Source organism: Salvia miltiorrhiza, chromosome 2, assembly GCF_028751815.1.
Source record: "Salvia miltiorrhiza cultivar Shanhuang (shh) chromosome 2, IMPLAD_Smil_shh, whole genome shotgun sequence".
NCBI classification, from domain to species: Eukaryota; Viridiplantae; Streptophyta; class Magnoliopsida; order Lamiales; family Lamiaceae; genus Salvia; species Salvia miltiorrhiza.
The window spans coordinates 37,995,776-38,007,490 of record NC_080388.1 but is presented as its reverse complement, the minus strand read 5'-3'; the positions used below and the strand labels follow the sequence as shown (position 1 = coordinate 38,007,490).

The following is an 11,715-nucleotide window of genomic DNA, read 5'->3' as shown; positions in this document are numbered from 1 at the left end:
GAAAGCGAGCACGCAACACAGTGGGAAGAAGACGCCGATGAAGCTTCGAGTAGCGCCGCATCTCGACCTCGTGCCGGTGCTCCGCTGGATTTTCGTGCATTTGTTGCACGACAAGCATTCATGCGAGATGCGGAGATGCATGCTCCCCTCACTTTGGACTTGAAGGAGCACATTTGGTCTCGTTTTGGTCCGATTGAGCCCTAGGAAATTATTGTAATTTTTATTTTTTTTATTGTATTTTAATTATGTCTTTAAATTATTGTAATGTAGAATTTTAATTTTAATAAAATTTGAATTTTAAAAATAGAAGTATTGAAATGTGAATTTTGTGGAAATGAGGATCTAAGCACCCATCTAAGACACAATGCATTGGAGAGGGGTGTGTCTTAGGTGGGGATCACCTTTTAAGACACCCCCTAAGCATCAATGCATTGGAGATGCTCTAAGGCATTTATCGTCCCATCCTCCCTCTCAAACAACTCTCTTCTCAATTTGAACTCCCATTCCCACTTCCCTTCTACCCACCTTCCCGACTCGCCTATTGACACGTCTTTATTGGCACAAAGATGAAACAGTCTAGAGAAAACATATCTAAGCGATTTTCTTCCCACCCACCTGTCTACCCAAAATTTAGTATCCCCACCATTCCCAATGCTACGTGATAAGTTCTCCAGAAACCAACCCTCTGCCGAGCCTTCCCCATACTAGAAAAAAAGGCTGTTATGACTCAATGTTAATAGAAAAAGGTTAAATTCAATTTGAATTTAATAGAAAAAATATAAGTAATGAAGAAATTGATGGAAATCATGCAACTTTATATAAATGTTCTTGAATTCACAACTTAATGTTCTTGAATTCACAACTGAATTATGAATTCACAATTGAATTACCAGGATTAGTTGTGAATTCACAACTAATAAAACTTGAATTCACAACCAACACTATTTCTAGTTGTGAATTCACAACCAACACTATTTTTTGTTGTGAATTCAAAGTTTAAAACTTGAATTCACAACCAATACTTGTTATTCAGTTGTGAATTTGAGTTTTAAAGCTTGAATTCACAATCAAAATAAATCCTGGTTGTAAATTCGTGGGTATTTTTTTAATTTTTTAATTTATTTTTTAAATTTACTATTCCAAAGTAGCTATTTTCAAAATCCACTCTAATTTTATTTCGTTCATAGTTTAATGTATTTCGTATTAACTTTATTCAATAATTTCATTACATTTAATGTAGTAAATAATGTAAGTTCACACGAAAAATATACATAATACATCACACAAAAAAAGTCGAAAATCAGTGATTCGACCTTTAAACCGGCAATTTCCGGCCCGGCCCGGAACCGGCCCTTCACTACCTCTTCACGGGCCGGTTACGATTCACCTTCACCCGTGAACCGTCGATTTTCAACAACATTAGTTGCACCTATCGAAATCTTTACAGATTCACCTCTGGTGCCTCGTATTATGGCGAGTTGAGAGAACATTTCTTTGTTTCTCTCCCGACGAATATGAGAAATCTTACTCAAGTTGCTCGAAGTCATATGCTTGTGCTTATCACATGCTCTTGGCTAATAAAGCTGCGCATGCTCATATTTTACTAGATTTCTTGATAGTTCAATGTGTTGAACTAAAATTTTCCTTTTTGATTAAGGGACATTGTAAGCGATGATATTTCTTAAATAAGACCATTAATTTTCCGTCTCAAAAAAAAATTAGAGGTTTACTTCGATTTGGAAGCAATTCAATCTAATTTGGGTTGAACTTTTAAAAACCGAAACTGTTAAAGATAAAATACAAAACTTAAAAAAGCATAAATGAAGATTTCAAATAAATAGTACTAGAAAATTATGAAAATTCCACGTATGACCACAAATTAAGGAAAAAGCTTCGGTCACTAATCACACTACTATTATATACATTTAAAACTTGATATCGTTCCAACCGGAGAGAAACTGGCAATACTCGGTATGATTTTATGATATTGACATATAGAAGCAATCAATGCTTTTTCACTTCTTTTTGTTGCATACTGATTCACAAGTATTACCATCTTTGATGTAGAGCACATCATCTTGTCCAATTATTCACAATTTAACAGCATCTTTATATAATTATATCCATATATGAGTCTTCTAAAGAAGCTCCCAATCCGATTCAACAGAATCAAAAGCTGATAGTTTCTGTTCCTCGGACTCGACAGCACGAGCACGAGCACGATCCGACATCTCTTGCTTGTCTTCGCAGAAGACAAGCTGCTCATCTTTCCTTGATCTCAACTTTGATGAAAGTGCTTCACGGATCCTTTTCTGAAATACACATCTCTTCACTCAATTAACATGGATTGCAATAATGTGCACACACACACACACAGAGCGAGAGAGAGAGACCTTGTAGGACTTGTGTTTCCTAGTCCCTTGAAGGTCAAAATGGAGCTCATCTCCATCGACAAAGATGCAGCTTTCCTCCAAATCACGCCTACCATTATCGGTCTCAAACTTCACCTCTCTCAGCTCAGAAACCTCGTTGTTCTCTACAAACTCCATGTCAAAGCTATCTGCAAGCCCAAAATCAGACATTAGCCAAGGTTGCCAAAAACACGAACATAAATACTGTCATTCATGGTTTTACATGGTAGAATTACAGTTATTGACTGCACTCTTGAAAAGAGTACTGTTGTATATATCATTCTCCATACTATAGATTAAATCGAATTCCCCAGCATTTTGCTTATATTTTTCTGCACCTAGCAATGCAAACTATCCACAAATTTTCTTTTCATCTCAATAACTTCTCAACCAAAATCACAAAAAAAGCAGATAGTTTCAATGCCATACATGTTTAGAGTACCTTTATTAGTGATGATAAAATCCTTGTTGCTAGACTTCAACATTGCATGAAGGAGAATCAGCACTTAATGAGCAATCTTTTATGGAAGTACCTGCGACAGGTAAAGAAAGAGAGAGTCAGTCTTCCGCTCTATCCAGGCGAAAAAGGAGATTGCTCATGTGACATTTATCTAAAACATAAGGGCAAAAAACTTGCATACATCAGGGTTCACCAATCCTTTTAATCCTATGATTTTAGGGTTTATTGATCAAAATTAGAATTTAATTAGGGTGGATGCACCGGAGTGTACCTCCAACAACAAGAGTATACATACCTTCATTAGACACAGTCCCTTTTTCCTCATATTCAAGATTGCAAACCTCAGTTCTAAAACTTGAGCACGCAACAATATCATTCACAGACATACCTGCGTGTGATCCCTAACAGATTAAGCATAACAGATTGATATATATAAATACAAAATACTCGTTCATACAACATCAGTAGTGACACATTAAGCGTAACGGATTGATATAAAAATACCAGCAGATTCAGCGGGTGATCCCGAACAGGATGTGGTAGCCTCGGGATCTCCTTTCAGCCTCACGGAGTCATCTGATAAGTTACTGTCAGAATCAGGGGGAATGCAGTCGGAAACATCCCCAATTTGCCTCATGGATTCAGCCAATAAAGCTTTTTCGGAAGCAGGAGACTTGATTAGATTATCTTGAAGAGCTGTGTTTCCTTTTACCGCCTCAGCATGTTCCTGCATCATTATGTTCGAGGATGATGTCACAATCGAGTCATCACAGGCCGCCCTCAAACTATCTTGCCTTACAGATTCAGACGATAAAACTTCGTCAGAAGCAGGGGACTCAATTGGGTGATTGAGATTTGGTGCATTTCCTTTCACTGCTTCTCGAGCTTCACACCTCCCAGCAAAGTCCGATGACGAAGTTACATCCATATTGTCAGAGGCCAACCTGGAACTAGCCCTCAAACTATCTTGCCTTACAGATTGAGGCAATAAAACTTCATCAGAAGCAGGGGACTCAATTGAGTGATTGAGATTTGGTGCATTTCCTTTAACTGCTTCTCGAGCTCCACACCTCCCAGCAAAGTCCGACGACGAAGTTACATCCATATTGTCAGAGGCCAACCTGGAATTAGTTCTCGTGTCGCAACTTGCAACTTTGCTCCCCTTATCTTCTGATGTAGAAGTAGTTCGGCACGAATCTTTTGAAGGATAATTGCTTTTAGAGATTCTTTTAATGCCGATTGCACGCCTCTGTACCCCGATTTTCTTACTTACTGCACATTTCTCGGGGGATTTATGTTCAATAAAGATTCCGGGAGATTGTGGCGAGAAAAGGCATACATTGGACGATCCTTTTTCAGCAGTTATATTCAAGAGGACTTGATCGTCGTTCTTTTTCTTCTTTAGATCCCGACGATTGTCCAATATGCCCGGTGTTGGCTTTTTGTTGACATCGGTGTAACCATAGGGGATAGGAGACAAGTCATCAGCTACGCTCGTTGGATCTATACACGATAGAGGACGCATATCATCCATCACTTCTGAATAGAACTTCTTTACACTAACACCAACTTTCTGCACCTGATTTTCCACGTATTTAACGGTATCCTGTCAAACGAGAGAGAGAGAGAGAGATGTTATTTTAGGCAATGATATGATGGAACAACATGCTAAGAAAATGCTGAGAACATACAGCAAACTAGGTAAAAACTTTCATTTTTTGATTTTAATTTTTAACTCCACCCCAGACACGGAGAAGTGTAAAAGAGGTCAGCACGAAATAAATATGTTTTATGGTCATTATGACAAAGGTGCTAGAGTAAACATTTATCGGCTAAATAATCCCATTCTTTCCTCCGAGCAATCTCTCCACCTCAACAATATAGAAAAAGGGGAAGGATATAAGCTAAAGAGAGAAGGTTATCTTCAACTAGACATGTTTTCCTATTTCAAGTTTTATATAAGAGGAAAAAGAATAGAACTTAGCAGATGCATTGGAAGCATCAACAGTTAGAATCGCCACAAGTTTCATCCGTATGCACGTTAAAAAACGATTTAAAGTGGAAATCCAACACATCATCATCTAAATATTAAATATAAAAATATTATGCCATCCAGGCAATCAGGTGATTCATAAAAAAATTGCCTAACCACATCCGGTCGAAACTATTGGTGTCCCGTTTCTATAGAGAGAGAAAGAGAGAAAGAGACAAAGAGGATGAGGAAGGCTTCAAGCCTCTTTATCATTACGTGGGTTGCAGCACAAGACCAGGAGAGGAAAGTTTACCTGGTACATAGCTTCTTCCACCTCCAAACACATAGCCTCAAACTTTTCGTATACATTTCCAGCCCACGTTATACCTTTGAAAGACATAGTAAGGGATGAAGTTGATATCAAGCGGCTTTCTATATCCGCTCCCTAGACAAGTGGCTAGACAGCTGCAAGAACTCAAACACAAATAAGTCGATAGGATTAGTAGATTTACAAACAGAACTTCGAATTCTGTGCAGGCTAATAATCCTGTAAGCATTCAGCCAATTATTTCACTGAAAAAAGAAACTCCCTCACATTCATGATTTCTCAGACAAGAAAGATGAAGTCATTAATGACATAGAAAGAGGGAAAACTAGGCTATTCAAATAAGAACTCATTTCATTATTCATCGTCATTTTCGTTAGAATGGTTTTCCAGCAAAACGATGCAGGGTTAAAGATGTAATGCAACTGCAATGCAATGTAAAATGTGACCGTTTCTGGCTATTATTCTGATCTTGAAAGATAAAAAAAGGATAATAATATTAACATTTAGAACTGCAACACCAATCGAAGAAACATGTCATTCTCACAGTGATAAAAAGGAATGTAACAAGGAATCAAAATGTCATCTGTAATCAACAAAAATAGCCAGAAACCTAGAAACAAAAACCAGCCTAAAACGATTGAGGTTGAACCAATTATTCACAACTAGCTGCATATTTTGGTGATATCATATTATCATTACACAAACAACAGCCACAATACAAGATTTTGCTTCCCGGTAATGCCCAATATGAACCGGAACGACGCACAACAATCTCAGCACAGAGAGATAACGAATTAACAATTACTCTCCCAATCTCCTCTCGTGATATAGAAGACAAGAATTGTTACAAAGCCCTAAAAAAATAAATTGCTTTAGCTTGTTGTGTTCTGCAAACCTAACGCCTAAAGACATCAACAGTTAGAAACACCCTCAAACAAGAAAGCCCTTACCTTAACTTCAGAGAATAAACTCGAAGATTCCTATATACTATGGCGCTACAAATACTTCTCCACAAATTTTTGCACAAAAAAAGATAACTTTTTGAGAACCCTTTTTATGTATTTAGAATAATTCATTAGAATTCTTTTCACACCTTCAATTATATATTTGCAAAACCAGAAGCAGGTACTTTTCCCATCTTAGCTACACTAGAATAACTTTTTCTCAACAAATATCTCCATTAAGTCAATCACCTACACCACTAAAGCTCACCAAGAAAGCCAATTTATTATGCTGAATATCACTTTCAATTTCGAAAATAATAATAATATTAATAATCTATTCACGCATATATGATCAAGGTAGTCAGCATCAGGGCTTCTTATAAAAATAAGAAATTTAAAGTAAGCAGCAGAGATACTATCCTAGACATGATCAACAACATAAAAGCCCAGAACAAGCTCTTGAAACCAAAACAATAAAAGGTGAAAATAATCAGTAGCGAATAACATAATTACACACACACCAAAAAAAAAGTGGAAGAAGATGTGCTTACGGAATAAAGATGAGATAATCCCAAAAGCAGAGAATTTCATATATCGAATACTTTTGATATACATACAAGTAATAAAACGAGCATAAGAATACAAGAACATACGCGAAAGAGAGTTAGAGGGAGGGAGAGAGAGTAGAGAGAGGGGATTGAGTAGAAGAATGATAAACGTAAAGGCTGAGTTCATCGGGTTTCTTTTCGGCATGGGATCTTGACACGTGTACAAGCCGTTCATTGACCCTAGAAATAAATTTAAATTGCGACAAAAAAAGAAATAAAATAAAAAAATTTATAACGATTATATTATTATTATTATTCTAAAATACTACTAGTACTTAGCATACTTTATATTTGGCTCAATAGTTAGACATTTGTCCTTTTTCGTGTTCTCATATCAAAATACGAATTCGGGACTTAGGGTCCAAATGCGTAAGATTGAGTTCAATTTATTTATTAAATTGTAGCTAGTAATAGTTAATAATAAGGTGGTTGTGGGCAAACCCAACATAATTTTTTTTTGGCGTTTTACTTAATTTAGCCTTGTTTCTTGATTAAAGTATCAAATTAGGAGTTAGAATTTAGGCGTGTAAACTAATTTGTAAATGAACTGAATCGAGTATTAATAAATTTATTTGTCATGTATTTATTTAATAGTCATTATCAAATTAATTATTGGATAACTGCTAAGTTTAGATAAGCATACAGATATTTCTTCACGAGCTTATAATTCGAATTTGATAAAAAGTTTGGTTCATCAAATTAATTCAACTCGCCGACGCTATACATGAATGAAGGCTGAATCCTGAGATTTGGGTTTTATCCAAAGTAGATGCTTTTTCTGTATTTTTGTTATGATAAATAAAACAAGTGAGAAGGAAGAAAAATGAAAGAGAAGAATCAAAAGGGCGCCGTAGCAGTGACAGTTCTGTGCCTAGGATCTGTCAAGAGCGTGTGCACATTGGCGAAACCAGCTCGCTTCATCACTCCTTCAAGATCTGTCAGATAGTACTCATCCAGAAAAGGCTCTGTGCTCTTCATCAACGTGAACAGCACTGGTGATAGTTCCTGCATAACATCATAATCCACATCAGATTTTATTCAACCTTGCTTGCTTTTCCTAGTGTTGACAACAAATGTTACCTGAAGAATCTTGGATTTTGGCTGCAAATATGGCAGAAACGGAATATTTAGAACTACTATAGTAGAATGTGTTTGGATTTAGCTCATGATGATTAATGTGTATGGTTTATTAGGTATAAATCATACCGAGTTATCGGTCACAGCAAACGTGCCTCCCGGCCTAAGCAGCCGAAGACCTTCCTCCACCATATTCTTGATTGCTCTTTCAGGGCACTCATGAAACTGCATCAAGCAAGCAAGAAACTCGGCATCATCTCCCACGAGATAAACAAAACAATGAAAAGAGAAGTGAGGCATACCACATAAGCAATGGAGACAAGGTCGAAGGAGTTTGAGGGCAAGCCGGTGTTTTCCCCATTTCCATGGATCCATCTCATTCTATTCTCCCCTGCGTTTCTCTTCTTCTCGTTGTGTTGAGCAACAGCGAGGAAGTAAGGAGATAAATCGAGCCCCTACACATGCACCACACAAAAAGCTTTCACACAATGTAGACCTATTCTTGATAATATATTAATATGGACTACACATTCCCTCATAATCTTAAAAAGACTGGTTTTCTCTTTAGCATATATCTAAACGTACTGTGACTTTGGCGGAGGCGAATCTTTCAGCAAGAAATCGCGTGCTGACACCAACTGAGCATCCAATATCAAGAATCTCACCAATTCTCGTGCCTCCCGAGTGTTTCAAATGATGGTTTTCTATTGCTTGAAGCCAATTTCCGCGAACAATTTGGTTTGCTTCTTCGAGAGATGAGGCATGAGGTATAGCCCTTCTCACCATTGACATGGTGGCCGCCTCTGCTTCTGCTGCAGCCTGTTGAACACAAAGAGCTGTAAGCCATCATAGCTTCACCAATATCTTATCATTTCTAATGACAAAATCAATTACTACCAGCCAAGAAAGGTTCCCCTCATCATATGCATGGAAAGGATTGAGATAATCTGCACGACATCAAAGATGAATCCTTCAGTTTCGAAAACATGTTACACATTCATCATCAAACATATTTCAGAAATGCCACCATTTTTGTTGGATTAAAACTAGACAAAAGTTATGCATGAAAAACACAAGTAACCATAGAATTTGAGGAAATTACAATCTGGATAAACGAGTGAGGTATCCTCAATGGAATCTTTCTCCTTGTAAACATCGGACTCCAAAATCTCCTTAGTCATATCCCTCCACGGAATGCTTGTTTTTTCAGCTGTACTGTCCAAATCAATATGAGAAAAGAATTAGACAATTTAGACTAGCTAGAAACTACGTCCAAAGAAATCAATATGGAGCAAGAAAATAAAGAAAATCAGCAATACATTTTTCTACGCCTACACGTTTTAGGTAAATCCTACTCCTATCTTATGCAACGTAGAAGGCGTTGTGGGGTGTGTACTCTCTCCGGCCCCAAATAGGCGTATTGTTTGGAAATCAATCCTGTCGCCCAAACGAATAAGTGCTCTATTAAGTGATGCACAACTTCCAATCTTACCTTTGTGATCAATACAATTTGTTTCACTTTTTCGATTTTCCATGTAATAATTAGGAGTAAAAAGAATAAAATTGTCCACTTTCTTAGAATGTATGTTTTGACGTGTGAAGGAGATAAAAGGAGTAAATTCACAAGAAACAAATTTTTGCTAGTTAGAGTTGAGCAAGAATTAGAATTTTTCTACTTTGTTAACTTAGAAATTTACCTGATCAAAACTTGTCTAGCACCAAGCTTCATTACAGAATAGAGGGGTTTGAATGAAATCAGAGCTCCGACGAGCCGCGAAAGCGGCGTCTCGCCGGTCCATTTGGGTCTCTCCAGCTGCCCCTCCTCGAAATCCGCCGTCACTCTGCCGCCACTCGACTGCGCCGCCGCAGCAATTCGGATTCTTGGCGGCGCACTTCCTCTATGAGTGCGAGAATCGTGGTGGATGGATCCGGTGGCCCAAGTATTCCCACTATTGAGCTTTGAGGTTGTGCTGAAGGCCATTCTTTGAAGATTGAACGCGGCGGAGCAATGGTGGTTTTGGAGTTGGTTGGCGGCGGAGAGGCTTATGGGCGTTACGGCGGTTGGGAAAGACGTTCGAAGATAGAGAGGGATGTCATCTGCGTGCGAATTCCAATAGCCAATGATTTGGCGACACGTGGGTAGAATATGATTCAATCTCAATTTTGGCCAGGAGTTTATGCGCACCGCTTATTTTTGAATTATAGCCCCAATTTTATTTAGGAAAAATTGCACCTAAATATACAAATTTTGTCGAAAATTCATTTTTAATCCGATTTCAGGATTTTACATTTTAATACATCAATTTAAGAAGTTGTTCAATTTTGACACAATTTTGAATTCCGGCGACCGGGATATTGACGTGGCAGTCGGAATCGCCACGTCACACACACACACACACACTCCACCCTCTCTCTCTCTCACACCCCACTCTCTCTCTCTCTCTACACGTCAGCTTTCCCCCACCCCCCGATCGGACCCTCCCCTCCCCAGAACTGCGTCGAACCGCCTCTTCCACCACCGGCTTCCCCCACCACCATCACTCTCTCACCACATCTTCCACCGCCGCCCCTGCTCTCCCCACCACCACACCTCTTCCTCCACTTCCTTTCCCCACCATCATCACATATCCGCCGCCCCAGCAGAGGGGGCTGGAGAAGAAGCGTGGGCAGGCGGCCGTCGGACCCTCCCCCTTCTCCCACCGCGTCGGACCCTTTTTCTTCCCCCACCACCCGCCGCCACTTCCCCCACAACCGCCGAGCCCATCGTCGGAGTACCGAATCGGTGTCGTGGTCCTCAGAAACGCGTTGTCGGAGTACTAAATCGGGGAATTGCAAAGGTGAATTCGGGTTTTGGGTTTTGGATTTGAGAAGAAATCGAGCCCTAATCCCTTGTCGATTTTGTTGGTGGGGAAGGGCGGTGGAGGGAGAGAGTCGTGGGGAGTGCGGTGGTGGGGAAGGCGGTGGAGGAAGAGGTGTGGTGGTGGGGAAGAGCAGGGGCGGCGGACCTGTGATGGTGGTGGGGAAAGGCGGTGGAGGAAGAGGTGTGGTGGTGGGGAGAGCAGGGGTGAAGGAAGTGGAGGAAGAGGATTGGTGGTGGGGAGAGCAGGGGCGGCGGTGGAAGAGGCGGTGAGAGAGAGTGATGGTGGTGGGGGAAGTCGGTGAGGGAAGTGGCGGCGGGTGCGACGCGGTTCTGGGAGAGGGGGAAGTGGCTGACGGCGGGAGGGAGGGTTTGCGGCTGGGGGCTCGACGGCGGCGGTGCGACGCGGTTCTGGGGGAGGGGGAGGGTCCGACCGGGGGGGTGGGGGGGAAGCTGACGTGTGGAGAGAGAGAGTGGGGTGTGTGAGAGAGAGAGAGAGTGTAGTGACCCGCTCTTTTATATATTTTAAATCCAGTAATGGGTGTTTATTTTTGTTCATCAGTGAATGAAAACGGTTATTATTCTGATATGAATTCAGCTTATGATCCTGAATTTATATTGTTAAAGCAGTCAATGATATTATTTCAGAGTTATAACTGACTTAGCAAAGTCACGTTATTTATTTATTTTTTTAAGCGAGATGGAATTTGATTTTATTTTTACTCAGGTCGTGAATTATTTCCGACTCAAGAAGTTAATTAAATCTGCGGATTTAATTTAGATATCAGAACAACGAACGAATTAAATCTGCGGATTTAATTTAGATTCATTTTATAACTTATCGATTTTAGCGAGATATCACATGTCGAAATCGTGATTTATGTAAATATACAGTATCAATGAGAATCGAAGCCAGTATTTTATTACAGTTACAGAATCACCGAGACATAGAAAATACATCATTAATCCTTCTCTACATTTTTTTTTTCTCTTTCTTTTTCATTCCACCACCCATTGCTCCCCAACCACCAACACCACTACTTTACTATCACCACTAC

General features: G+C 39.5%; 2 protein-coding genes across 13 annotated transcripts; both read right to left on the bottom strand.

Moving 5' to 3' along the window:
• Window positions 1–1,900: 1,900 nt before the first annotated feature.
• On the bottom strand, window positions 1,901–6,977 carry LOC131012311 (uncharacterized). Of its 12 annotated transcripts, none has more exons than XM_057940251.1 (8): window positions 6,769–6,906; window positions 5,157–5,308; window positions 3,671–4,477; window positions 3,376–3,598; window positions 3,167–3,259; window positions 2,854–2,944; window positions 2,394–2,560; window positions 1,901–2,312 (listed from the first exon to the last, which is right to left on the bottom strand). In XM_057940251.1, the coding sequence occupies exons 2-6, from the start codon at window positions 5,241–5,243 to the stop codon at window positions 2,883–2,885; spliced, it is 1,272 nt and encodes a 423-aa protein (XP_057796234.1). In that variant the 5' UTR covers window positions 5,244–5,308; window positions 6,769–6,906; the 3' UTR covers window positions 1,901–2,312; window positions 2,394–2,560; window positions 2,854–2,882. The 12 variants fall into 12 exon arrangements, with proteins under 12 accessions (XP_057796234.1, XP_057796232.1, XP_057796231.1 ...); XM_057940249.1 differs by having other exon boundaries at window positions 6,667–6,843; XM_057940248.1 differs by having other exon boundaries at window positions 3,143–3,259; window positions 6,667–6,828.
• A 419-nt stretch (window positions 6,978–7,396) lies between these two features.
• LOC131012316 (uncharacterized) lies at window positions 7,397–9,964 on the bottom strand. Its single transcript, XM_057940257.1, has 8 exons — window positions 9,498–9,964; window positions 8,903–9,015; window positions 8,698–8,747; window positions 8,386–8,619; window positions 8,103–8,255; window positions 7,930–8,025; window positions 7,804–7,824; window positions 7,397–7,728 (listed from the first exon to the last, which is right to left on the bottom strand). Exons 1-8 carry the CDS (start codon window positions 9,779–9,781, stop codon window positions 7,561–7,563), a joined length of 1,119 nt encoding a protein of 372 aa, XP_057796240.1. The 5' UTR covers window positions 9,782–9,964; the 3' UTR covers window positions 7,397–7,560.
• Window positions 9,965–11,715: the final 1,751 nt, after the last annotated feature.